This window comes from Arabidopsis lyrata (genome assembly GCF_000004255.2).
Source record: "Arabidopsis lyrata subsp. lyrata unplaced genomic scaffold ARALYscaffold_7, whole genome shotgun sequence".
Taxonomy (NCBI): Eukaryota; Viridiplantae; Streptophyta; class Magnoliopsida; order Brassicales; family Brassicaceae; genus Arabidopsis; species Arabidopsis lyrata.
In genome coordinates, this window is record NW_003302549.1 from 17,687,767 (window position 1) to 17,715,587 (window position 27,821).

Here is a 27,821-nt window from a genome sequence, read left to right on the forward strand (position 1 = left end):
TTTATGGATTTAATAAGAATTGTTCTTGAATAAGGTGAATGCGAATGTGGTTATGGTTAGAAAGATGAATATGGAATAAGGTCTTAAAGGAAAAGTGGCACGCCATCTCGGTAGTATGGGAGAGGGGTGTCACAGAACAACTAAAACTAAAAGAAATAAAAATTACTTGAAAATCTTTAACAACGCAAACTTCTTGAAGCCTTAGCTACACCAAATTGGCAGGCTTGAATTGTCTTCTCATTTCGCATAGACTCAAACTGAGGAACCGAAAAGATTCCAGTCATTGACTTTGAAGGTAGAGAGTGATTATTTAATGACATCACACATTGGCATTATTCCAGATTGAGAAGCTGGGACAACTAAACCAGATCCCACAGCATCCACGCTTTCGCTCAGAGGGCTGCACAATAATACGCAAACACATGAGACAAAAGTAGACATGTGAAACAGCAACAATCTTTTAATATTCCAGTTCTGTAATTAAAACGATGCATATCTACTACAATATATCTACTGAGTGACTCATGGTTAAAGTGTCTAGGACTTACTTTATCAAGATAGGTTCATATGCAGTCACTAAGACATCAGTATCAATCCCCTTAAGACGAAGATTTGCCACATACACCTGAAGAAGAAAGAACCATATAAGACCAGTTGTGTCTCAAGAAACAAACTTATGGAAAAATTGGACAGAACAAGGAAAAGCTTAATTACCCTCACTAGGTTTTGTGCTTCTCTTCCCTGTCTTCCTTTGGATATAGCCTGTAATGATCTTGTTGTTAGGGAAAACAAATAGAAAGGAAACTTGTGGGAAAACAAACCGAAAACATCATGTTTATGGACATTACCATCTCTCCAATAGCAGTTGTCCCAATGGCAGGGATGTTTCTGAAGGACAGTCCAGGCGCCTCAATGACCTCTGATTGCTCTATCAACTGAAATAACACAGTAAGATTATCTTAATAAATATCAATCTCGGTAACTGACAAACAAAAACTGCACTAGTTCTATTTGGGCTAGTTTCAGAAACTGAATCAACAATAACAAAATCCCTCCAACTAGTTATACAATTTCATAAAAAAAGCCTCACTATTGTAATCTCAGACAAAAAGGTTACAACGTTGAGAAATCTATACATGTTAAGATTTGATTAATTTGTACTCAAGAAACTAGATCTACTCTAGGGAAATAACACTAGTTCCTAAAGTTGGTTTGTCTACCATAAGAAGAGTTCTAGTGTTAGTGTGTTACCAGAAATCCTTCAGCATCTTGCTCACGCGCAAGATCATTAAGGAACCAAGAAGCACTGCCAATGTCACCAACCTCAGTCTTGAAATCCAACAACTCAAAAATCAAACTCTCATCTCTTGAAGGATCCACAAACACTTCCTATGAAAACCAACAATCAAACAAATACAGAGTAAACTAGAGATTCTTCTTCTACACATGTTAATTAGAAAGAATGCCAAATCCTTGACTGAGAATAGAGCCAAACCTGATGATCTGAAACTTGTCGGATATTACTCACATCCTGAAAATTCACAATAAAGAAGAAATCAGGAAACCAACAAATTTCAATTAGCAGCGAAAAGAAAAAAAGAAAAGGGTTATTGATAGAACCTGAAATCTTTGAGGGAAGAAGGTGGAAATAGCGCCACCAAACAAAGGCCTCACCGAACACAACTCACCGGACATGTTTTGCTACATTCAAAAACATAATCCTCAAAAAACTAAACTTTGCCAAAAAAGACTACAACCAACAAAAAATGCACTCACAAACAAAACAGAATCAATTAGGGATAAAAGAGAAGAGAGAAGAGTACCAATGTATCTGGGAAGTAAAAGAGAAACAAGTTGCAGAGAAATCAAAAAAGTTGGAGTTGAGTATTTATAATCGAAAGAAGCGTTGCTTTGACGTGCGAACAAGAAGCTTATTTAACGCAACAAGAAACAAAAATCTGCCAAAGAAGGACATAGAGAGAGTTATCAGTCTTTCACACATTCCAACTTTAAGTTAATAAACAAATATGAGTCTTTAGAGCTAAAAGTAGTACCATGGCCTAATGTTCAAAGACTGAAACTTTCAATCATAACTCCCACTCAAACGTATCTAAAACCATGCCTATAGAAAGAAATTAGAAACTTTTTTCTAGTTTATTTAATCTAGAACCGAACAACATCAGGTGAAATTGAGAAAAATGGCAAAAATTTCCCAAGGCTTTCTAATATCTATTACATTGTTCTGGTTCCTGTTTTCTCATCTTCTATATGAACAAAAAGAAAAAATGAACATTGAAATCGAGAGAAGAAACGTACCCGATAGAAAGATTAGCCGATAGCAAAAACAAAGACGAAGAGATTCGAAGAACAAAAAAAGATTGAAGTCGGAGCTTGAGGAGCGTGAGGAAGAAGGAGAAGCGATTGTTTCAGGTTTTGTATCATACGACGTCGTTTCTGAAACTCAATATTAGGCCCAACTTTGTTTTCTAAAACGGGCTTCGATGGGCCGGATAAGCCCAATTTAATAGATTATTATTTTTCTCTCTAATTTTATGTTTTTAATTTATTGTCTTTCTTCTTAAACCAGTTACCGATCGCGGGTCCGAGTTCCAAAACATGTTGGATGCGAACATCTTTAAGATCCGATAAAAAAAAAAAAAAAAAAAAAAAAAAAAAAAAAGTCTTGTTCGAGAGATCTGAAGGAAGAAGAAGAAGGGGGAAGCAGATAACATGTCTGCGATTGTTTGCGGGAAGAGATCTCTGTTTGAGGACTTAGCCGCCGCTTCTCCTCCCGTCTCCAAGAAACTCCGTTGCTTTTCTTCGTCTTCTCCGGCTCGTTTTTCTCATCCGATTCCGCCTTCGTCTTCGCTTCTTCTCGATCACCTCGCCGCGATTTTCCCCGATATGGATAAGAAGGTTCTTCATTTCCAGATCTCCAGCCTTTTTTATCCGATTTGTTTTTTTAGTTGATCGGATGATTTTGTTGATTGATTGTTATTTGGACCAATTCAAGGAACCTCTGTCTTTGATTAGGTTTTTCGAATTGAAAATTATCAGAAAAATTATGCTTATGAGATTGTTATTTTGCTTTATGATTGGAATCGATCGGATGCTTTTGTTAATTTATTGTCGAGTTACTTGATTCGTTAATGTTTCTGATTAAGTTTCTCTCGAATATTGAAATGAAAGTATGCAATTGTGTATATCAGTAATGAGCATATAAAATACATGTTTCATGGTTATTGGTAGTAAAATTCTTAAAATTTTCGTGTGGGTGTGTTAGAATCTTGATTCTGATTACCTTTATTGCCAAACTTGATTGGATAATTTCGTTGAATTATTGGCAGTTCGATCAATTAAAGTAACCAAAATATTTCTGATTAGGCTTCTTTATATCTATGGATGTCTGTGATGGTATATTGGTTATAAAATCGTTGACGTTTGTGTGTGTTGTAGATTCTTGAGAGGGCAATCGAGGAATGTGGTGATGATCTTGATTCAGCCATTAGATGTTTGAATCAGCTTCGTTTAGAATCTGCCAATAAGAATTCAGATTCTGCTATAAACCAATCTCCTGTTGTAATCCAGGAAGCAAATGTTGAACCTCAGCAGCAAGGTAGTTTTGCAGTTCCGTGTCCTACCCTCTTACTTATCTTGTATCAATCAGAAAACTCTTAAGTCTGGTATTTTTTGTTAGAATCTTCGCTTTCTACCCTTAACTTGTATACATATTTCATAATCTTTACTAGTTTCAGGGTATTCTGCTTAAGTGTCAGACTCACTCTACAAATTCTTATTTATGAAACGGGTTTTGATCTTTGTAGGATCAGCCAAGGAGGAAGTCTTATCTAATGGGGAAGCAAATGTCTTGAACTTGGATGGTACAGAGTGGGTTGAGCTTTTTGTTAGGGAAATGATGAATGCTTCTGACATGAAAGACGCCAAAGCCCGTGCTGCAAGAGCATTGGAAGCTTTGGAGAAGTCAATCAATGCACGTACTGGTACTGAAGCAATGCAAAATCTCCAACAGGTGTTTCATCTATCTTTCTTTGTTTCTTCACTCTTCATTGATAGATAATACTTGTTGTTGCCGGATATGTATATCTATCTATGAACATCCGATTTGCCTTTTGGCCAGGAAAACATGATGCTGAAGCAGCAATTGGAAGCCATTGTACAGGAAAACAGTTTACTAAAACGAGCGGTAGTGACGCAGCAGAAGCGGCAGAGAGAATCAGAAGACCAAAGTCAGGAATTGCAGCATTTGAGGCAGCTAGTCACTCAATACCAGGAACAGTTGAGAACTTTAGAGGTCTGTATTAACTGTCTTGACCCTAGCTTATACTATTTTTGTTGATGTGATTAGATCTGAATATTGTATTGATTGCTCTTTGCAGGTGAACAACTATGCTCTGACGCTTCATCTGAAACAAGCTCAGCAAAACAGTTCCATCCCGGGCCGGTACCATCCAGACGTCTTCTAATACTTTGTGAGATCCTCTCGTATATCTCAGTGTGTTTCCAATGTATTTTTCTCTGTTGGTTTGTGACTATTATATACGAAGTCTGGAATCATTGATGAATGACGATAGTTGGGGAACAACAGTGTCTCCACAGTCAAAACTGTGTTTTTTTGTTGTTGTTGTTGTATATATTGTCTTTCGAGTTCGTTGATGGATTCCACATATATAAGCTTTATTGCAATCAGTTAACAAACAGCGAACAGAGTTTGTTATTTGCTTGAAACTCATGCGTTGTTGATCAGAAAAATCCTTGCTTCTGCTAAAAGTATTTTTTAATGTCAAAGAATGACAAAGAGTATAAATAAAAGAAATCATTATAGGGCCTGTTCTTTTACTTGTCGACGGAGCACAACGATTGTGACTGCAACAACGATGGTGGAGTTGTTAGGTGTCGCTGAAGAAAGAAGCGACAGATCATGTTGTGGTCTCGCGGTGACAGCGACCTAAGAACAGACCCATAGATTCTTGAGTTTTATAAGAAAACAATCCCAGCCATTCTCGAAGCAAAACTTTTTCCGACCATTAAATATTCCAAAATTTTATCCATATATAGAGAAGGAAGCGTTAATTTCATCTGTCCCGATTTTTTGTGGTTACCTGCAACCTCGTTGGAATTAGTAGGTGCATTTAGGAATCCCCACAGTTTAAACTATGCCTGCAATATTTACAAAACCTGAAATTTGAACCCAACCGGTCTTTGTTTATTTCGGCTCATAGTCGGTTATTCTAGGTGATCCGATTGGCACAGATGTTTTAGATGGCTCAGGCCTAGTTCAAGGACCATATATAGGCGAAATTTAGGTTATGTTTTTTTTGTAACTTTCGTTTAAAGCCATGTATTGTGCGTACTTTACTACTCTATTGACCAAAAATCTATACTAGTATTTTTGAAGTACATTTTTAACGGATAGGACAAAATCCATTTGGATATAATGGATATTCGATCCATTTACAAATTTTGGTCATGAAATTTTTTTTTGGTCAGGTTATATTTAACCCAACTCATATACCGGATATATATTTCATATTTTATAAGGAAAATACACTACAAGAAAAATCCACATTCTTATCACGAGAGAAACGCTATGTTTTGTCATTAATAGCGTTTTCATAAACGCTATTTTATGCCCCTGTTATCGTAAGTACCTCACATAAGATAGCGTTAGATACATATGCTATGTTAAAGACTTCTATTATAGCAGTAGGGAAACGCTGTGTGTTCAAGCGTATTTATTTGTTTGAAATTTTGCAATTACTCATTATCCATGCTATGATAGGGGTCTCTACTATAGCTATATTAAAACGGTTTAGTTTATGTTTTTATAAGAAATATTTATGTTATGAGATATTATCTTATAGCGTTTATATATAAGAAAAAAAATTAGTAATTACTCATATATTGCGCTACAGTAGATGACTCTAACATAGCATTTTTTAAATCTTACATTTTAAAAACCAATATATTTCGTAGCAGGTTTTTAAATGCTATTATATTTGTTTTCATGTCACTGATTTCTTTTTTTTATGACACACCTGTTTTAAAATCCCCAAATACATCATTAATAACTTCAAATCCAAGATACAATTCACAAGACATGTTTCACATAACAAGCTAACAAGTTTTCCAAAGATCCTGTCAATGATCTCCTTAAGATCCAAAACCAACCAACTAAAAATCTGAAAACAAGTGTTCCAAAGAAGTTTCACAAACCAAACCTCCATGATCACTTTGTCCTCAGGCCATGCAATAATTGTCCCAAGGGCATCTTCCATAATCTCTATTTCATCTGATTTCCTCCAAACTTCTGCATCTTCACTCTTCACCTTCTATAAACTGATGCAAATAAAGGGTACTTGTCATTCATCTTTTCCCATGTAACAGAATCTACAGGATGGCGAAGTTTGCCATCACTGCTCTTGTTACTGAAATGCCATCTTAAGTCCTTTGCCATTTCCTCTGTCCTGAACATTCTCTTCAGCCGCGGTATTATTGGAAAGTACCGTAATACTTTCTGTGGTACACCTTTCTTGACTTCACCAGTGTGCATATTAATCTTCCACCTTGAAGCATTGCATTTGGGACAATTTTCCAGCTTCTTGTACTTCTTTCTGAAAAGACAGCAGTCATTTACACACGCATGAATCTTCTCATATCCCATATCAAAGCTCTTCAAAAATTTCTTCACATCATACAAGGATGTGTGAAGCACATTATCCTTGGGCAACATTTTTGGTAGTGTCTCAAGAAGCTCATCAAAGCTCTTGTCAGACCATCCATTCTTGGTCTTAATCCTTAAGAGAGACACAATAGCCGACAGCTTGCTGTGGTTTAAACAATCAGGATATAAAGGGGTTTCTGCATCTGCTAGCTTAGCTAGAACTCATCTTCTCTCTTGTCCTCACCCTCTGCAATCTCACTTAAGTCAGCCACTGGAATGTCACCTAGCTCACCATTACTAGCCAACTCTTGGTCATAGTATTCAGCAGCTTTGTATAACTCAAGAATTTCCTCATTCCAAAGATTTACTTCCCTCTCACATTCTCCATCAGCAACTGTGTCTCCATGATGGTACCAATCACTTCGCAGCTTGTAAGCCTCATCCATCCCTCTTGTTACAAGATGAACCACCACATCACTACTTGAGTGGCGGTATACATTACGACAGTCTTTGCAAGGACATATTATCTTATCTATATCTCCTAAAGCCGCAGCCACATCAAATACAAATCTCCGAGCACCTCTCTCATAACCAGGATCAGCTCTTCAATGAAGAAGTAAAGTAGGAAAAAAAAATCTTAAAGTTTCTAAACCCCATTTTAAAGCAAACCTATGTATATAATTTTATTCCTTACCTGCATAGATGCACCCATGCCTTGTCCAACATTATATGTTATAAGCTTAAATAAAACCTTATTAACACAAATTGAAACCATAATCAACAATAGTCACAGAGAAAAATCACATGATAAGAGAACTTATCATGATCAGACAACTTATCATGAAGACACAACTTAAACTGAACACAATGCTAAAGACATACTAAGCATTAAGCAACTTACACTATCTCAGAAAGAAACAAATTAACAAAACAAGAACAGTGACAACAACCTTAACAAATTGACAACAGTCACAGCAACTTCAACAAAACCACAATAGTCACAGCAAATTTATCAAAACCAAAACATTCATACCATTTACAATCAAAGAATCACAGCCACATTCAAGGACTAACCTGTCGTATTAGTACAACAAAGGCAAAGCTTCAGTTCCCCAACATTTCAATCACTAACACTTGCCAAAAAATGCGGAATCAAAAAATCAATAAGTATAAGCTTAAATAAAAAATCTACTAACAAATCGATTAGGAGAAATCTAAATCGCAAAACCAAGATCTTTGTGAAGAGAATGTGGATAAAAATGATTAACAGACATCAAAATCGCAGAAGTTTTCGCTTTACCCTAATTTCAAACTAATAGAAGAACCCTAATTTCAAAATGACATAAAAAAATCCGATTTTCTGTACCAATCTACTGAACTAGGTTGAAATTAGAGACAATCTTGACCAAAAAATCAATAGAAATGGAAGTTATAGAAACGAAGAAAGACATGCATGCCTCGATTTTAGCTAGCTGACGGCCGCTGCGAAGGAGAATGTGGCTACGGAGGAGTACAAATCCGACCTTAATACGCCGCAGAGGATAGAGTATTTGAGAGTTGAGCTAAATCTGAGATTACTCTGAGTTTTGTCGGAAAAAATTTCGAGAGAAAGGGTTTTGTTTTTGGTTAAGTGTTTTGACTGAAGAGGGAAATGAATTAGATCTGAGGCGCTAAAGGGTTTTTTTTTTGCTAAGTGTTGGCGGATTAAGTCATTTTAGATTCCCGCTCATTAAATTTCTATCATAGCGTTTACACACCGCTATTATAAAGAAACCCAAAAAAAATAAACTCTACCATAGCAGTAACAGAAAAAACGCTATACTCGTGTGCTATCAATGCTGATATTTGTTGTAGTGATACTTGGGTTCACCCTTATATTCACTCCCTTTATTTCAGCCAATCAGAATCTGCCATCTAATAATAATAATAAACATTTAATTTAATTATAAAATCTAATTTGCCACTAGAAACAAAATTATGTATCGGTTTAGGTTTATTAGAAAGGATCAAGGTTTAGATTTTATGATTAAACGAGGTTAAATATCGGTATGGGTTTATAAACGGATTTAGATTTTACAACTAAACGAGGTTAAATGTCGGTTTGGGTTTCGAAAGTACGATTACGGTTTAGATTTTATGATTAAACAAGGTTAAATATCGGTTTAGGTTTATAAACGGATTTAGATTTTACAGTTAAACGAGGTTAAATATCGGTTTGGGTTTAGAAAGTATGATTAGGGTTTATATTTTACAATTAAACGAGGTTAAATGTCGGTATAGATTTAGAAAGTACGATTAGGGTTTAGATTTTATGATTAAACGAGATTAAATATCGGTTTGGGTTTACAAAAGAGTGGTTAGGGATTAGATTTATTAATAAAATCAGTTTAATTTTTTTATTATGTGGCAAATTCTGATTGGTTATAATAAAAAGGGGTGAATAAAAGAATTCACCCTTATGAGTGAACCCAAGTATTGCTCATTTAATAATTTAGATATTTAGAAGATTTGATTAAGATTTAGAATTATGATTCTTCCAGTGTTTTTAAACTCGATCCGGACGGTGAACCGGACTACCTTCTGTGTCACCTGGTCACTAGGTCCACCGGGTTGGATCACGGGTCAATTGATTAAAATTTATTTAATATATTTAATAGATTTTATAGTTATATAGATATAAAAATAAAAATAATCATACTATATTTACAAAATATGAAATTTAAAATGGACAATCGTTCCCGAAAAACCTCTCTTCTCTCTCCTTACTGTAGCAAGTTTTTAGATCTAGATCTGCTTTTTTTTCCGGTGGCCTTTGATCTTCATCTCTTCGGTCTTACTTTGAAAAAACAGGGGTGAACAAGATCCCTTCTCCGTCGGCAGCGGTGAGGTGTTCTCCCCTTCGATGTGGTTACGGCTCCGCCGTGTCGGAAGTAGAGATTCGCTGCGGTCGCCTTCGGTTGAGGACACCGTTAACCTCCTGGCTCAGCCGTCGTCTCGGTCTCTGCAACTACGGTGGAAGTCGATGGGGAGAAGGTGGGTAGTGCTGAATCGCCATGGAGGTTAACGGTGGATCGTCGTGGATCTTGTTGGCCGTCGCGGATTCAATGTGTTTGGGTTTTCGATTGAGCCATCGGCCTCAAACACCACCGCGATCTGCTTCCTCCTGGCCGGATTGAAGGTTTTTGGTTCGGAGAATCAGAGAATCGCCGGAATTGGGAAGGAGGGGTTATGTCTGAGTTTGTCGGCTTGCTAGGTACGGGAGCTGACAACGGCGGGCCGTGACGTCGGAGGGTTGACCATACCGAGAGATCTGTGGCGGGAACGGTTGGTCGAGGGAAAAGGAACGGAATCGAGAGTCGGATGCTTCCTCTATGTTTACTAGATACTTCGATCCGTCGCAAAGCTATGGTTCTCGCATCCGCCGATGCTAATGGTCGGACTCTCTGCACCACGGTGTCACAAGGGCAGGATCCTCTTTTCAGACACCGACAATATTTTCCGATTTGCCTTTGTCTCTGTTTTTCACTGTAATCCGAGGCCCAACCCAATTTAGTGGGTAACCTATATTAATAAAAGGCCCGTTTCAAAAAAATAAAGAAAATATGAAGTCTAACAATAAGAATAAAGTGATTCAAATTAAATTTTTAAATCCAACTAAAAGTCTAAAACCGTAACAAATATTAAAATAGTAGAAGATCGCCAATGACGGGAATAAACTAGTAAAACATCACAAATTCAAACAACTAATATTAGACATATCAAAACCGTAACAAATATTAAAATAGTAGAAGATCGCCAATGACCGAAATAAACTAATAAAACATCACGAATTCAAACAACTAGTCTCGGTTATTTCTCTCACAATTCCATTCATTCTCTTTAGACGGCACTGTGAAGTTTCATCAAAATCTAAAACATCAAATGAGTCTAAGAATTAAAAAAAAAATCTAAAACTAACTACACAGGGTCTAAAAAACTATATTTTATTTCAAAATCAAATAATTTTTCTAAAACCCATACCCAGCCGATTCAACAGGTTCATTGGGTCGCGAGTTAGTGGCGGGTTTTTGTGGGTTTTTCCGGTTTTGAAATTAGCGGGTTTTAGCATTAAACCCAAACCGGAAAAGTGTCCGGGTCGCGGGTTAACCGGTCGAACAGGACGGTCCGGGTCGAGCATGAAAACACGGGATTCTTCTATCATCTTTGTTTGATTTGTTTTTAACTGTTTTGAATCATCATATAATACATAGAGTAAAAAAATTAAATTTTTTTTTTCTGCATAGACAGTATTCGAAATTTTAAGAACGGACATATATTATCCAATTGACGAAAAATATCTGTTCAACGTTCCAGAAATAAATAAGATCGACATTAATAAAATAAATGGGTCTTTGGCGGGACAGGTTTTTGAATCAACAATAATAAAAAAATAAATATCATTAATCCGTCTCTTCAATATGGATTAAATCGTTAATTTTGTTTTATACCACCAATATTAGACATATCAAATAAGTCTCATTTAGAAAAGATTGTATAAAACCAAAAATTGTCTCGTGGTATAATGTTACTTAATAACAATTATAAACTATAAAATATAAATGTCTTAGAGAATGATATAATTTGCAAACTTGTATATTTAATTAATAATAGTTAAATTTTTAAATTTACTACTTTTAGAAAACAAATCACGGGATAGGTTAAGAAATTACAGGACGGGTTCTATTTCGGAACGGGGTTATATGGTGGACGAGTTTGAATCAATATTTATAAAATTTTAAAATATCATTAACATGCCGCTTTAATATAGATTAAATCTTCAGTTTATTAAAATATAATTGTCTTAGAGAATGATACAATTTGTTAACTTTTATATATAATAAATAATAATAAAATTTTAAAATCACTAATTTTAGAAAACAAATCATGGGAGAGATTAAGAAATTATGGGACGGGTTATATTTCGGAACGGATATATATGGCGGATGAGTTTGAATCAATATTTATAAAATTTTAATATATCATTAACATGTGCTTTAATACGGGTTAAATCCTCAGTTTATTAACAACTAGAATAGGACCCGTCCGATGAACGGGTTTAAATGTTTTTAATTAAAATGAAATTTAACAAAATAAATTAGATTGAATATTTGGTTGTAAGTAGTAATTATCTTTAAAATATATAGAATTTTTTAGTTGGAGAAAAAATTATTTATATATTCGGTCTTTAGTCTTAATAAACCATTTGCATTTATATATTTTAAATTTATTGTAATGTTTAAACATTACAATAATCCAGTAAAATTAAATTATCAATCACCAAAATGTTTTCCAAAATTTTATAATTATTATTATTTCCAAATTTCGAAAACCGTAGTTTTATGATCTCGCCTAAAATAATTCAACAACGTTTAGATGCAAACCACTGGTTAAACCATCATCTTATTCACATCTATTACCAAATTTACTATTTATTTTACTACTAAAAAGTGTTTTTACATCCATGTATTTTTTAATGTGTTTTTAGAGCCAAAATATATGTCTCTTTACTTTCACTTTTGCATTGTTTCTTTAACTACTAAAATTGTTGACTCAAAAATATATTTTAAGATTAATAATTTGCTATATTATCTTCATTTTATATACATTTTAAAAAGGTTCTTTTACTTTTAGGATTTGTTATTTATTGTATAATTTTTTTATAAAAAATTTTTTGTTTTACACGTGTCAAAATCTTAGATCGATAAAGTTATCACGTGTCACAATCATATGAGTTACTACCTTTGAAAACTAAGCTTTATATAAATAAGAAAAAATATACGTATAGTTTCCTTAAAATTTTTTTTTCAAATTTCTAGTTTTATTTAATAAGATACATATAGTTTTCTTATAATTATCCTTTTTAGATTTTTCAGAATTTCATATATAAGATATATATGTATACTTTCCTTATAATTTTTTTTTAAATAAATAAAAGGAAATTTTTTTTTATACGTGTTAAAAATCTGAAATCTATAAATTTGACACATACGTATTGTTTCTTTATATCAATATTTTTTTAATAAATAAAAGATTTTTTTTTTATTTACACATGTCAACATTTTATTAATAAATTTGACATGTGTCACGATCATATGAGTTACTAACTTTGAAAACCATACTTTATATAATAAAATTGTCCCGTTGATTCGTGGTATACTGTTACTTAATAACAATTGTAAACTATAAAATATAAATATTTCATAAAAAAATACAATTTACAAAATTTTATATATACTAACTTTAAAAAATAACTCATCCCGCAGTATACCACGGATTAAAATTTAGCATTATATATTATAGGATATTTTATGATATAAGTTACATATAGAAGAAATAAAAGCCTAAAGAGAAGGTCAAAACAGGAAACTTAAACTAAAAAAAAAAAGAAAATACACATTTAGGCAGAGATAATATTAGCTTAGCTGGCCAACAGTGACGTCTGGGCTGTTCAAAATCTTTCTTCTCTCTTGGTCAAGAAATTATTCTCTCGCAGTCGTCAAGAGCTAGCTTCCTTCTACAACAATGCAGGTGAATGATTATTACTATGATTTTTCCACTCTAATTTTCAATGCTTTAACGATTCTTGAGCTGCAAAGTTTCTTCTAACTAATTTTGTTTTCTTCGAATTCGATATAGACGACGAGAAGTGTTCAAGTAAATAATGTCTCAGATCTAGCCACGGAGAGGGAGATTCACGAGTTTTTCTCCTTCTCAGGCGATATAGAACACATTGAAATCCAAAAGTAACTCTACTTTTTCTTCTATGCTCGTTTCAAGTTTTCTTCTATGTTTCATTTTCACCTTTAATTTGTTCGGAATTTTAGGTGCAGAGAAGTTGGCCAGTCTCGAATCGCATTTGTTACATTTACTGACCCCAAAGCCCTTGAAATTGCCTTGTTATTATCGGTATGTAATTTTGTTTTCTCTATTTCACCGACACTTTTTATGCATTAATTAATTTTTGTGTGTTTATTTGGTAAGCTACAAGTTTAAGGGACGTCTGCATTTTTTGATACTACTAACATGTAATTGAGTTATCGAGCTGGTTTAAGTTTCGGTTCAGTGTATGTGTATGTGCATTTCTGCTTAGCATTGGTTTTACAGAGTTTTGTTTATAGTCTTTGTAACAAACACCTAACCTAGTTATGAGACTGTTTGCGTAAAACTCTAAGCGTATATTTTGATAACAGTAACGCGGATGGAAATCTTGTAATCGACATCTTGTCTTGCAGGGTGCGACGATTGTGGACCAGATTGTTACAATAACTCGAGCTGAAAACCATGTTCAGAGGCGTGAGATGCAGGTTGTGTGCTATTTCGAATCAACTTTTTCTTCAAGTCGGCTCTGTTTGATGTCTTAGTTTCTGTCATGCAGGAAGTAAGAATGGTGGACAACGCGATGCCCCTTGGTCTTCCAGAGAGTACTACACAGGTTAGGAGAAAATATTTTGGTGATTTTCGTGCAGAAACTTATCGATGGTTTCACTGTTAAGTACTGATCTTCAAACATTCAGTCAATTTTTATAGTGGTTTTGTGCCTTCTTTGTCTATTCATAATTTCATCAAGTTTAATGTGTTTTTTCACCCTTTGATTGGGAAGAACAACTGGTCATTTATGTTGAAACAAGTTTTAAAATTGATAAATTTTCAAGTTCCATTTCTTTTGTCCTGTGATAGCTCTCTCATTTTATTGTAAAACTATAGCAGGAAGTTGAAGAAAACTAGGTTGTGTGATATAGTCTTAAACATGTTCCGTTGTACAATAATAATGCAAAATAAACTCGATTTGCAGACCAAAACTACCGTGGATGGCAATAGTAGAGCATATGTTAGCAAAGCACAAGATGTGGTGGCAACTGTTTTGGCAAAAGGTTCTGCTCTTGGACAAGATGCAGTGAATAAAGCCAAGGCTTTCGACGAAAAGCATCAATTAAGAGCCAATGCTTCTGCCAAAGTTTCATCTTTTGACAAGCGAGTTGGGCTTACTGAGAAGTTAACTGTTGGTATTTCTGCCGTTAACGAGAAAGTAAAATCTGTTGATCAAAAGCTTCAGGTCTCCGATAAAACCATGGCAGCAATATTTGCAGCCGAGAAGAAATTAAACGACACTGGTTCAGCTGTCAAATCAAGCAGGTATAGAATTTCTTGTCTTCTGAATCTTTGGTGGAATATAAATCCATAGACGTCCTTCTTGATAATAGATATGACAGGAATCAACATTGTCCATCTCTAACTACTTTTCTTTCAAAAAATTCTGTCCTGACTTCATGAATTGGTCATTGTCCTCACTCTGTTTTGTTTCTTTGTTTCTGATTATGCTTCCAATTAGGTACGTGACTGCTGGAGCTGCTTGGTTTAGTGGTGCTTTTAGTAAAGTGGCGAGAGTAGGTCAGGTTGCTGGCTCAAAAACCAAAGAGAAGTTCAATCTAGCCGTCTCAAATATGAGTTCCAAGGTGAGTCATCAAACCAGTCCACGTTTTATGGTTGTCAGGACCCAACATTTGTTTTGATAGGCGGCTAGAACCTGTTATTTATTTAACCAAAACTGACTTAGTGCTAGAACTTGTAATAGTTTTGAGTTTTAGTGATTGTTAATGATAATTATAATTTGATGTAATTACCTACTCCTTTATGGCACCACAAGAAAACTGATTTGACTGGCTTCCGCAGGATACACCGATTGCTGTATAATAAAGAGCTTGGAATCTAGTAAGCGTTGAAGTCAGGATCAACGAAAGTTGCTATGCTGGCCTTGTAAACAAAATTTTTGTGATATAGCGTATTCTCATTCTTTTAGTGTTCTTTCATATTCTGCGTGTGCTACATTGTCCTCAAATTTACTTGATGTTTCTCGTAAGTACAAGTGTTTCCTTTTTGGATTTCCCAGTTTCCTACTTAAGGCCTGGCCTTTTATTGTATCGTGTTGCATTGAAGGACACTATAACTGCATTGAAGGTTGACGATTTACACTTGGTTCCACTCGATAATAGTTTTCCTTACTATATAGCTTATAATTTGATACTCAAGACTTGTTGATAGTACATAGTGACAGAATATCATTTTGTTTGTCTACAAGAAAGTTACACAAAAGGTGAACATATGATGTACAACATCACTACAATAAACCAGTTACACAAAACTATAATTTAGTTTCAAACAGCAATATTTTATATGCAGCCTTATAAGGCCCTTCTAAATCCTGTCCTGATACATTTGCATCAACCCATTATTTTCACTTCTTGTCCCATGCTACTCCGTCTTGGACCAACTGAGTTGTCGAAAGATGCTGAAGAAAACAATAACACAGAGCAACTCTAAAGTACTTGACTACAAGTCTGGAACTGGAACAAAAATGGTCATAGTTAACATCACAAACCTGTTTTGCTTTGGTGAATATCATCCCATAAAGATGTCATGAGCAGCACAGGGGATGTTCTGTTTCTGACCAGGTTGAATAAGAAGGTACATCCAGCGTTTTGACCATTCGCTTCGCAGAAACTTTTCCAGCCGTGTGTGATCCTAAACTTACCGGAGGACTTACTGTATTTTAAACTTAACGTCCATGTTCTTCCCTGTTTGTTCATCAAACTTATCTCGTGAAATTTTTTGTCCAGTATGTTTGATCTTGAAAGCCTTATTGGAAGATACTGCAACAACAAATAATCAGACAGAAACTTCCAATTATCATTGGAATGCAAAAGCCATTATATAAGAATAGGATAAAAGTGAAGTGCTAACCAGTATATCTTCCCTTAGATTAGAAACTGTGACAGATACCACAAAGCTAGAATTATCTGACAAAGACAATGATTCCACGTTCTTCTCTTCTTTCGCAGACTCATGTTCTACTTCTTGCTTGATCTCCTTCGAGTTCTTTCCTAGATAGAAAAGGATTCCTCCTAAACATTGCATTCCTTACTATACATATAAAAGCAAGAGAGTGTTGAACTTACCAATGCTGCTCTCATCCTTCTCCAAAGGAAAAATCCGGAGCACTGGTGTTTTTCCATTTCGGACCAATATGAGCCTCAAGAAACAACCAGTTTTATGCCCATTCCTGCAGCAGAAACCTCTCCAGCCTCTCCTGACAGTAAACCGATTATCTGATTTATCGTAGCTCAAGTCTAGTATTAGATGACATACCTTTTTCATCCATAAAAATAATCTTCTTGCACAGTTTGCTCAGACCACTTGAGGTAGTAAAACCTTTTGGAAGATGCTGCAAAGGTAATGTCCCAAGTTGATGACATTCATGAGTATGCTACTAAAAAAATTCAGATAAATAGGAGTTATAAAAGTTAAGGACTTCTTACAAATGAATCATTTCGTTGGTTTGAAGCTGTGCCAGGGACCACAAAGATTGTGTCGTGTGATGAAGAACACACTTTTTGTGGATCTTTCTTCAGTAATCCATCTCTTTTAAGCTTTCCTGATTCCACATTCGTCTCTTCTTTCACAGTCTCATGTTCTACTTCTTGCTTAATCTTCTTCGAGTGGTTTCCTGGTTAGAAAAGGTTCCCTCATAAGCATTTCATTCCTAACTACATATAAAAGCAAGAGAGTGCTGAACTTACCAATGTTGTCCTCATCTCTCTCCAAAGGATAAATCCGGAGCACGGGTGGTTTTCCTTTTCGGGCCAATATGGGTCTCAAGAAACAACCAGTTTTAAAACCATTCCTGCAGCAGAAAGCTCTCCAACCTCAGCTGACACAAAACCGATTACTTGATTTATGGTAACACAGTTTTAGCGTCGATGGCCTGCTTTTTTCATCCATTAGAATTATCTCATTGCACAGTTTACTCAAACCACTTGAGGTGGTAAAACCTCTTGGAAGATACTGCAAAGAAAATATCCCAAGTTGATAGCAATATTAATTTCATTCCACAAATTCAATTCTAAACAAGGTATAGAATGAAGGACTTATTACAAATGAATCAAGTCGTTGGTTTGAGGCGGTGACAGGGACCACAAAATCAGTGTCCACTGATGAACACTCATTTTTTGCCGTTTTCTTCACCGTTTTATATCGTGTAACCTTTCCTGAATCAGAAGCAGACCCACAAGTAAACATCAACAGTTTCCTCTTTTGAAAACCATAAAATCTTTAACTCGAAAGTACCGTAAAGAGCTCAACTTACCCGTCTTGTCTTTGACAACTTTCTCGTCATTCTGTGAGTAAAGTATCTCACAGCAACTCAGTCCAAAAGGTGTGACATGAAACAAGAGATTCCCTTCGTGTCTGAAAACAAGAATGTCGCCGACCTGAAGATTGTGACCCACCGCAAATTCTTCCCATCCTTTGGTCATTCTTCGGCCGTCTATCTTAATATTCCAGGTGATCTCCGACGCGTCTGATCTAAGTTCTGCAGCGTTTCCCTCTTGTCTTCCCTCTAAGTATTTCGAATAAAAAGCTTTAGGAATCAACTGCAAACAAAGAAGAACAGAGTAAAACAAAATGTAAGAAAAATAAAATCTAACAACATGCAGAGAGAAACAGAGAGGGAGATTACAATATAGGTTTTGAAGCCTGGAAGAATAGGCTTCAAGAAGTGTGGCTTGGCCGAAGAAGAGAACATTGAATTAGCCATTGATGAACCCAGCAAATGTAACCAGTAACCCTAAGTATCTTCAGATTTCAGTGAACATATATAGGGGAAACACAGCCTGTCGGGTCTTTTCGTTTTCCCAACATTGTTCTGTCTGAATTCGTCATCACATGTTTTGAAGAATAGGCTTCAAGAAGTGTGGCTTGGCCGAAGAAGAGAACATTGAATTAGCCATTGATGAACCCAGCAAATGTAACCAGTAACCCTAAGTATCTTCAGATTTCAGTGAACATATATAGGGGAAACACAGCCTGTCGGGTCTTTTCGTTTTCCCAACATTGTTCTGTCTGAATTCGTCATCACATGTTTTTATTTTATTTTTAATAATTTTTTTTTTGTGCAACTTTTTAGTAATCAAACGGGAAATCAGCTTGTCGGATGCTCTCGAGTGATCATTAGAAATTTTTCGGATTCGGATACCTTTCGGTAAAGCTGTAATAAATAGCACTAGATTGTGTACCCTCGCGTTGCGCGGATTTAATTTAAAATTTTCATTTTTTGTGTATAAATATAACCAATTGAATTTTAGAAGATTTTACTTTATTTATGTGCATTATATTTTCAAAGTAGTAAAAAGTTTCTCACATTTTTCACTAAATTTTATTTCGTTATCTTCTATGATTCACTCGTAGTCTCTTGACATTTACTCTTTTTTTCTCCATAGATCGTATCTATTTTCTCTGGAGAGATGTTTGTCATAAGGTTTCTTCGACCAATTTTTGGTGCATTTAAAATTGCTTCATAGACACCAAATCTCACATATGGACTCATTCCTATTCACAAACATAGGTTTCAGCGTGAAATTTTGCACTTTATCTCGACCATCAGAAAAATACAAAATTCTCTTTCTACATATATAATTTAACATAGATTATGATTAAAAATAGTATTCTTAATGTTGATTTTGCTAAAATGTGACACTTACGAACTCATATAAATTATTCTAATTTTAAAATTCATTTATTCAAAAAACTCTTCAATCTACCGTTACTATTCTAATTTTCAAATAGCATTCTTAGATATTATTATTACACAGTTTTATTATTCTATAAGATTATTTTAGTTTTATTTTTGATGTTTAGGATAGGTTTTTGCTTTATTTCAAATCACCTTAGTTTTTTTAATTTGTTAATTTCCTAAACACTGATTAATATTTATTTTTCTTTTTTTTAAGTATTCATTTAAAAAAGAAACAAAGAACCAGTTTTTAATTTAGAAAACATTAATAATATAGAAAAAAATTATTAATTTAACTATTTATATTATATTATAATGATAAATAATAATATGTTTTCGATCCTTCATATTTTTGAATCGGTACTCAAATTTTAAATGCCTATTTTTCAGAAATGAACTTTTTATTTTAATTAAAACCCTTTAAATTTGGTATTTTTAAACTCTTATTTTCATTACTCTACTAAATAATTGTAACACTTATAAATATTTTTTGTACCACTAAAATATATGATAAGTTTCTTTTTTTACTATCTCTAACTATTTTAAAACATTTACTCATTATATATTAAAATATAATTATCTATTCAAAATTTTCAAATTTTCAGTTGTCTATTGAATTTTTTCTTTTTTCATAATATTTAATTTAATTTTTGTCAAATATTTTTTTAGTTTAATGTGTGAATTAATTTTAATTTTATAGTTTTTTGTTTTAATAAATAAAATATGTGGAACCTACAAAAAAAGAAAATATGATGACATAGATGATGATGTGGACACCCTAGATAGAAAGAGAACTCTCTAATTATATATATAGATTTCGCATAAAACCTTTTTTTATATAGTTTATTTTTAATGTTTAAGGTTATATAATCATCCATGTAATTTGATATTTTTTGCTAAAAATAAATTTTGGAGAAGAAATTAGAACGATTCAGAATCAAAATTAAGTTCTTGTAAGTTCTGAATGAGCAAATATGCTTTCTTTATTTGAGTAGAATATTTCTAAGGGTTTCAATGGATGTTTAGGGTAGAGCGGACAAAACTATTAGCGGACTTGGCCACTATATCTTTGGAGCAGACAACAATAATCCATAGACCAAGTTCATTTCCATGTAAAAGCGGTCCGTAGTTGGTCTCCGGTAGATTTCTTCTAGTTTTCTCGATCCGTACCACTACGGATCTATACTAGTATTTTTACAGTCACTTTGGTGACGGGTGGGTAAAAATATTTCCGGTTTATTTGGATATCCGAGCCGTTTCAAAAAATCTTTCACAAAAAAATTTGTTCGGTCGGGTTATATTTAACCCAACTCATACACCGGATATTCTATATTTAATAATTTAGATATTTAAAAGATTTGATTAAGATTTATAATTATGATTCTCCTATCATCTTTGTTTGATTTGTTTTTTAAGTGTTTTAAATCATCATATAATACATAAAGTTAAAAACAAATCAATTTTTTAAATGCATATACTGTGATTCGAAATTTTAAAAATGGACATATATTATCCAATTGACACTACAAAAAAACAGTCGTTTTGCGAGGGAATTGCAAGTAATTTGCTACGAAAACGACGCGCGTCGCACTTCCGTCACACAATTTGCGAGGGAAAGTTTTCTCGCAAAATTGCGAGGGACTTACGAGTACTTTGCGAGGAACAATATACTCTATCGCAAATCTCCCGCACATACCTCGCAAATCTTTACCCTAAACCCTAAAATACATAAAAATGTTTTGCGATCTTTGATTTTTATTTATAAATATGAATCTAAGAGACCATATAATCAGACAAGTTGAATATATGGTGATGCATAAAAAAATGTTGTATAGGTTTCAATATTAACATTTTATTTTGAAAATGTTATAAACATTGATTCATATTATATAAAAACATAAGATCATCATTGATGTATTTGAGGAAAATGCACATTCGGACGAATTCAAAGTATATGATGAGAAAGTACATTCTAATGACTCAAAAAAATGAATCCGAATGATTTTTAGTAGTGTTTTGTTGTTTTTTTCAAATTGATTCTATTTTGCGAGGGTTTTGCGAGGGGTACTAGTAATTCCCTCACAAAACTAAACCCTAATTCAAGAGTTTGCGAGGGAATTGCATGGCTTTCGTAGCACTTCCCTCGCAAATCTTTACCCTAAACTCTAAAAAAATAAAATTCAAATTAAATCTTTCATTTTTCATGAGAGATTTGCTACAATTATCCATCACAACACGTTTTCAACTTTTAGTAACTTTTAGTTACATTGGTTTTCAATATATCCAAGGGTTTTGCGAGGGAATTGCGAGGGACCATAGCAATTCCCTCGCAAAAGTGGACACCACTTGCGAGGGATTTGCTATGATCCCTTGCAAATTTCTCGCAAAACTTCAAAAAAAATATGAAAATTTTTTAAGGTTTTTTATTCCAAAACGTTTTAAACATTTCCAAAACGTTTTAAACATTGCGAGAGATTTGCTATGGTGCCTTGCAATTCTCTCGCAAATATTTTCAGTTTTTTCGCGGTTCAATTTTTTGGCGGAAATTTTAAAATTTTTGGCAAATATTTCAAAACATTTGCGAGGGATTTGCTAGGTATCCCTCGCAACTCCCTTGCAAATTGTTTTCAGTTTTTCGCGCTTCAACGTTTTGGCGGAAATTTCAAAAATTTTAGCGAAAATTTTCAAAATTTTTGCTTGAGAATTGCTAGGGAATTGCGACGGTATAAATATATATATAAGTGATTGCATGTTTGAGCTATGCTCAAACATCTCTCATTTCCTCTTACTTAAAAACTCTTCTCTCACTCATTCACATCTCATTTCCTCTTACTTAAAAAGTCTTCATTCCTCATTCACATCTCTTCAAAGGTATGTTTTTTAATTTCATTGTTAGATTTATGTATAGATTTGTATTATTATAGTTTTAGATTTAGGAGTTTGCTAGTTTTAAAATTAGAAAATTAGGATGTCTAGATTTAGATTATTGTGAAAGGTATTGGATTTGTTAGTTTTGGATTTAGAAATTTAGTTTTATATTAGGATTGGAATTTTAAATTATTTTAGGTTTCATTTAGAAATTGAATTGTTAATTTTTAGAATTTTTTAGTATGGAATTTTAGATTATATATTAATAACTAATTTTCAAATTTAAATTGTTATTATTTTTAAAGATTATTAATTTTAGAAAACTTTTAAGGATTTTCTTAAATTTGACTTAAAACTTTCTTATTGTATTTTGAATATTATTATGCATTATAGAAAATAATGTCCCAAGTTGATGACATTCATGAGTATGCTACTAAAAAAATTCAGATAAATAGGAGTTATAAAAGTTAAGGACTTCTTACAAATGAATCATTTCGTTGGTTTGAAGCTGTGCCAGGGACCACAAAGATTGTGTCGTGTGATGAAGAACACACTTTTTGTGGATCTTTCTTCAGTAATCCATCTCTTTTAAGCTTTCCTGATTCCACATTCGTCTCTTCTTTCACAGTCTCATGTTCTACTTCTTGCTTAATCTTCTTCGAGTGGTTTCCTGGTTAGAAAAGGTTCCCTCATAAGCATTTCATTCCTAACTACATATAAAAGCAAGAGAGTGCTGAACTTACCAATGTTGTCCTCATCTCTCTCCAAAGGATAAATCCGGAGCACGGGTGGTTTTCCTTTTCGGGCCAATATGGGTCTCAAGAAACAACCAGTTTTAAAACCATTCCTGCAGCAGAAAGCTCTCCAACCTCAGCTGACACAAAACCGATTACTTGATTTATGGTAACACAGTTTTAGCGTCGATGGCCTGCTTTTTTCATCCATTAGAATTATCTCATTGCACAGTTTACTCAAACCACTTGAGGTGGTAAAACCTCTTGGAAGATACTGCAAAGAAAATATCCCAAGTTGATAGCAATATTAATTTCATTCCACAAATTCAATTCTAAACAAGGTATAGAATGAAGGACTTATTACAAATGAATCAAGTCGTTGGTTTGAGGCGGTGACAGGGACCACAAAATCAGTGTCCACTGATGAACACTCATTTTTTGCCGTTTTCTTCACCGTTTTATATCGTGTAACCTTTCCTGAATCAGAAGCAGACCCACAAGTAAACATCAACAGTTTCCTCTTTTTTTTTTTTTTTGAATAAAATGTTAAATTAAATTCAAAAAAGAAAATAACGTTTTTACAACAAGTGCCACTTTTAGTTAAGAGTTTTTGTCAGAAAAACAATTCTTAAAATTTGAAAATGAAATAGATCACGATCTTGATTGGAACCAGAATTGGAGTGCCTTGTCGAAGCGAGCATCTCCACTTGATTTGATTGTTGTGATTTGATTCCTCATTTGTTTATCAATCCAAGTGATTAGGCGAGCACCTGTATTCAGCGGTTCACCATGTCTACGACCATTCCTTTCACGCCATATCATATGAATTGCAGTCTGAAAAAGGTAGCGAGCGACGAAGCTCTCAACTCGATCTTGCCACTGACCCGAGACAGTAACAATTAGAGCTGACCAGTTTGTTGAGTATTTTGCCTTGTAGATGTTTTTTGCTAGATTTTCCCAAACTTCAGTTGCAAATCTGCAAGAAAAAAATAAGTGATCCCTCGTTTCTAGGTTGTTGTTGCAAAGTACACATGTTGATTGCAACCCTCTATTCCATTGAATCAAACGATCTCCGGTTGAGAGTCTATTTTTAACAGCTAGCCAAGCGCAAAAGGAGAATTTTGGTGTTGCGTGTGGAAACCAAATTCCATTGTGCCATGAGACCTTGTTCAACACTGTTCGGATCTGATTCCATGTGTCTCTTGTGCAGAATTTTGTCTGATACATATTGTTCTTCCCCCTCCAGAGAACCATATCAGCCTCCTCTACACGTTTAAGCCTCTGTGAAAGAAGAGTTTCCTCTATCTGATTCAGAATCACTGTTCTATGTCGTCTTCTCCGTAGGTCAGACCAAGCTTCAGCTACAGTCGCATTCTTCCTTACTCCTAGGTCGATTACTCCCCTCTCTCCGACTGCGTCCATCAAGCAGCCTAGCTGTGACCAATTCTCATACCAAAACGATGCTCTATTTCCGTTTTTTACTTCAACTTTACAAAACTCTTTTGCTTTAGCTCTGTATTTCAGTAATTTAGCCCACATCCACGAGCCATGATTTGTTGTTGCTCTTACCGACCAGAAATTATTACTTTTGAGAAGGTACTTATCAATCCATCTTACCCATAATGAAAACCATAAAATCTTTTGAAAACCATAAAATCTTTAACTCGAAAGTACCGTAAAGAGCTCAACTTACCCGTCTTGTCTTTGACAACTTTCTCGTCATTCTGTGAGTAAAGTATCTCACAGCAACTCAGTCCAAAAGGTGTGACATGAAACAAGAGATTCCCTTCGTGTCTGAAAACAAGAATGTCGCCGACCTGAAGATTGTGACCCACCGCAAATTCTTCCCATCCTTTGGTCATTCTTCGGCCGTCTATCTTAATATTCCAGGTGATCTCCGACGCGTCTGATCTAAGTTCTGCAGCGTTTCCCTCTTGTCTTCCCTCTAAGTATTTCGAATAAAAAGCTTTAGGAATCAACTGCAAACAAAGAAGAACAGAGTAAAACAAAATGTAAGAAAAATAAAATCTAACAACATGCAGAGAGAAACAGAGAGGGAGATTACAATATAGGTTTTGAAGCCTGGAAGAATAGGCTTCAAGAAGTGTGGCTTGGCCGAAGAAGAGAACATTGAATTAGCCATTGATGAACCCAGCAAATGTAACCAGTAACCCTAAGTATCTTCAGATTTCAGTGAACATATATAGGGGAAACACAGCCTGTCGGGTCTTTTCGTTTTCCCAACATTGTTCTGTCTGAATTCGTCATCACATGTTTTGAAGAATAGGCTTCAAGAAGTGTGGCTTGGCCGAAGAAGAGAACATTGAATTAGCCATTGATGAACCCAGCAAATGTAACCAGTAACCCTAAGTATCTTCAGATTTCAGTGAACATATATAGGGGAAACACAGCCTGTCGGGTCTTTTCGTTTTCCCAACATTGTTCTGTCTGAATTCGTCATCACATGTTTTTATTTTATTTTTAATAATTTTTTTTTTGTGCAACTTTTTAGTAATCAAACGGGAAATCAGCTTGTCGGATGCTCTCGAGTGATCATTAGAAATTTTTCGGATTCGGATATCTTTCGGTAAAGATGTAATAAATAGCACTAGATTGTGTACCCTCGCGTTGCGCGGATTTAATTTAAAATTTTCATTTTTTGTGTATAAATATAACCAATTGAATTTTAGAAGATTTTACTTTATTTATGTGCATTATATTTTCAAAGTAGTAAAAAGTTTCTCACATTTTTCACTAAATTTTATTTCGTTATCTTCTATGATTCACTCGTAGTCTCTTGACATTTACTCTTTTTTTCTCCTTAGATCGTATCTATTTTCTCTGGAGAGATGTTTGTCATAAGGTTTCTTCGACCAAGTTTTGGTGCATTTAAAATTGCTTCATAGACACCAAATCTCACATATGGACTCATTCCTATTCACAAACATAGGTTTCAGCGTGAAATTTTGCACTTTATCTCGACCATCAGAAAAATACAAAATTCTCTTTCTACATATATAATTTAACATAGATTATGATTAAAAATAGTATTCTTAATGTTGATTTTGCTAAAATGTGACACTTACGAACTCATATAAATTATTCTAATTTTAAAATTCATTTATTCAAAAAACTCTTCAATCTACCGTTACTATTCTAATTTTCAAATAGCATTCTTAGATATTATTATTACACAGTTTTATTATTCTATAAGATTATTTTAGTTTTATTTTTGATGTTTAGGATAGGTTTTTGCTTTATTTCAAATCACCTTAGTTTTTTTAATTTGTTAATTTCCTAAACACTGATTAATATTTATTTTTCTTTTTTTTAAGTATTCATTTAAAAAAGAAACAAAGAACCAGTTTTTAATTTAGAAAACATTAATAATATAGAAAAAAATTATTAATTTAACTATTTATATTATATTATAATGATAAATAATAATATGTTTTCGATCCTTCATATTTTTGAATCGGTACTCAAATTTTAAATGCCTATTTTTCAGAAATGAACTTTTTATTTTAATTAAAACCCTTTAAATTTGGTATTTTTAAACTCTTATTTTCTTTACTCTAATAAATAATTGTAACACTTATAAATATTTTTTGTACCACTAAAATATATGATAAGTTTCTTTTTTTACTATCTCTAACTATTTTAAAACATTTACTCATTATATATTAAAATATAATTATCTATTCAAAATTTTCAAATTTTCAGTTGTCTATTGAATTTTTTCTTTTTTCATAATATTTAATTTAATTTTTGTCAAATATTGTTTTAGTTTAATATGTGAATTAATTTTAATTTTATAGTTTTTTGTTTTAATAAATAAAATATGTGGAACCTACAAAAAAAGAAAATATGATGACATGGATGATGATGTGGACACCCTAGATAGAAAGAGAACTCTCTAATTATATACATAGATTTCGCATAAAACCTTTTTTATATAGTTTATTTTTAATGTTTAAGGTTATATAATCATCCATGTAATTTGATATTTTTTGCTAAAAATAAATTTTGGAGAAGAAATTAGAACGATTCAGAATCAAAATTAAGTTCTTGTAAGTTCTGAATGAGCAAATATGCTTTCTTTATTTGAGTAGAATATTTCTAAGGGTTTCAATGGATGTTTAGGGTAGAGCAGACACAACTATTAGCGGACTTGGCCACTATATCTTTGGAGCAGACAACAATAATCCATAGACCAAGTTCATTTCCATGTAAAAGCGGTCCGTAGTTGGTCTCCGGTAGATTTCTTCTAGTTTTCTCGATCCGTACCACTACGGATCTATACTAGTATTTTTGCAGTCACTTTGGTGACGGGTGGGTAAAAATATTTCCGGTTTATTTGGATATCCGAGCCGTTTCAAAAAATCTTTCATAAAAAAATTTGTTCGGTCGGGTTATATTTAACCCAACTCATACACCGGATATTCTATATTTAATAATTTAGATATTTAAAAGATTTGATTAAGATTTATAATTATGATTCTCCTATCATCTTTGTTTGATTTGTTTTTTAAGTGTTTTAAATCATCATATAATACATAAAGTTAAAAACAAATCAATTTTTTAAATGCATATACTGTGATTCGAAATTTTAAAAATGGACATATATTATCCAATTGACACTACAAAAAAACAGTCGTTTTGCGAGGGAATTGCAAGTAATTTGCTACGAAAACGACGCGCGTCGCACTTCCGTCACACAATTTGCGAGGGAAAGTTTTCTCGCAAAATTGCGAGGGACTTACGAGTACTTTGCGAGGAACAATATACTCTATCGCAAATCTCCCGCACATACCTCGCAAATCTTTACCCTAAACCCTAAAATACATAAAAATGTTTTGCGATCTTTGATTTTTATTTATAAATATGAATCTAAGAGACCATATAATCAGACAAGTTGAATATATGGTGATGC

At 33.7% G+C, this 27,821-nt stretch overlaps 5 protein-coding genes and 1 pseudogene across 5 annotated transcripts; 3 read left to right on the forward strand and 3 right to left on the reverse strand.

Moving 5' to 3' along the window:
* Positions 1–69: 69 nt before the first annotated feature.
* On the reverse strand, positions 70–2,484 carry LOC9304461 (probable ran guanine nucleotide release factor). Its single transcript, XM_002870349.2, has 9 exons — positions 2,317–2,484; positions 1,824–1,958; positions 1,621–1,701; positions 1,496–1,531; positions 1,252–1,389; positions 849–935; positions 715–762; positions 549–625; positions 70–400 (listed from the first exon to the last, which is right to left on the reverse strand). Exons 3-9 carry the CDS (start codon positions 1,693–1,695, stop codon positions 307–309), a joined length of 555 nt encoding a protein of 184 aa, XP_002870395.1. The 5' UTR covers positions 1,696–1,701; positions 1,824–1,958; positions 2,317–2,484; the 3' UTR covers positions 70–306.
* A 154-nt stretch (positions 2,485–2,638) lies between these two features.
* Positions 2,639–4,718, forward strand: LOC9306467. Its single transcript, XM_021018682.1, has 5 exons — positions 2,639–2,916; positions 3,457–3,616; positions 3,825–4,030; positions 4,139–4,312; positions 4,398–4,718. Exons 1-5 carry the CDS (start codon positions 2,731–2,733, stop codon positions 4,482–4,484), a joined length of 813 nt encoding a protein of 270 aa, XP_020874341.1. The 5' UTR covers positions 2,639–2,730; the 3' UTR covers positions 4,485–4,718.
* A 4,937-nt stretch (positions 4,719–9,655) lies between these two features.
* On the forward strand, positions 9,656–10,064 carry LOC110226515 (annotated as a pseudogene).
* A 3,068-nt stretch (positions 10,065–13,132) lies between these two features.
* Positions 13,133–15,659, forward strand: LOC9304463 (binding partner of ACD11 1). Its single transcript, XM_021019188.1, has 8 exons — positions 13,133–13,249; positions 13,358–13,464; positions 13,546–13,627; positions 13,954–14,025; positions 14,097–14,153; positions 14,514–14,854; positions 15,051–15,174; positions 15,392–15,659. Exons 1-8 carry the CDS (start codon positions 13,244–13,246, stop codon positions 15,410–15,412), a joined length of 810 nt encoding a protein of 269 aa, XP_020874847.1. The 5' UTR covers positions 13,133–13,243; the 3' UTR covers positions 15,413–15,659.
* Positions 15,660–15,735: 76 nt separating this feature from the next.
* LOC9304464 (B3 domain-containing protein REM-like 3) lies at positions 15,736–18,639 on the reverse strand. Its single transcript, XM_021019189.1, is given in 10 exon segments — positions 15,736–16,007; positions 16,168–16,368; positions 16,460–16,599; positions 16,675–16,852; positions 16,854–16,940; positions 17,035–17,222; positions 17,296–17,560; positions 17,651–17,763; positions 17,862–18,147; positions 18,234–18,639. Coding segments are annotated over 10 exon segments (1,590 nt in total). The 5' UTR covers positions 18,312–18,639; the 3' UTR covers positions 15,736–15,953.
* Positions 18,640–22,621: 3,982 nt separating this feature from the next.
* On the reverse strand, positions 22,622–25,354 carry LOC9306468 (B3 domain-containing protein REM-like 3). The gene is given in 5 exon segments (XM_021018453.1): positions 22,622–22,824; positions 22,898–23,162; positions 23,253–23,365; positions 24,582–24,867; positions 24,954–25,354. Coding segments are annotated over 5 exon segments (945 nt in total). The 5' UTR covers positions 25,032–25,354.
* Between the last annotated feature and the right edge of the window lie 2,467 nt (positions 25,355–27,821).

Bases quoted from the DNA above. Each gene is read 5' to 3' on its own strand.
- LOC9304461 (XM_002870349.2), bottom strand. From the start codon at position 1,695: ATGTCCGGTGAGTTGTGTTCGGTGAGGCCTTTGTTTGGTGGCGCTATT. The intron at 626-714 runs GTAATTAAGCTT...TTTCTTCTTCAG, and splicing joins AAGCACAAAACCTAGTGAGG to GTGTATGTGGCAAATCTTCG. The intron at 401-548 runs GTAAGTCCTAGA...ATTATTGTGCAG, and splicing joins TATGAACCTATCTTGATAAA to CCCTCTGAGCGAAAGCGTGG.
- LOC9306467 (XM_021018682.1), top strand. From the start codon at position 2,731: ATGTCTGCGATTGTTTGCGGGAAGAGATCTCTGTTTGAGGACTTAGCC. The intron at 2,917-3,456 runs GTTCTTCATTTC...TGTGTGTTGTAG, and splicing joins TCCCCGATATGGATAAGAAG to ATTCTTGAGAGGGCAATCGA. The intron at 4,313-4,397 runs GTCTGTATTAAC...TGCTCTTTGCAG, and splicing joins AACAGTTGAGAACTTTAGAG to GTGAACAACTATGCTCTGAC.
- LOC9304463 (XM_021019188.1), top strand. The intron at 13,628-13,953 runs GTATGTAATTTT...CTTGTCTTGCAG, and splicing joins AAATTGCCTTGTTATTATCG to GGTGCGACGATTGTGGACCA. The intron at 14,855-15,050 runs GTATAGAATTTC...GCTTCCAATTAG, and splicing joins TCAGCTGTCAAATCAAGCAG to GTACGTGACTGCTGGAGCTG.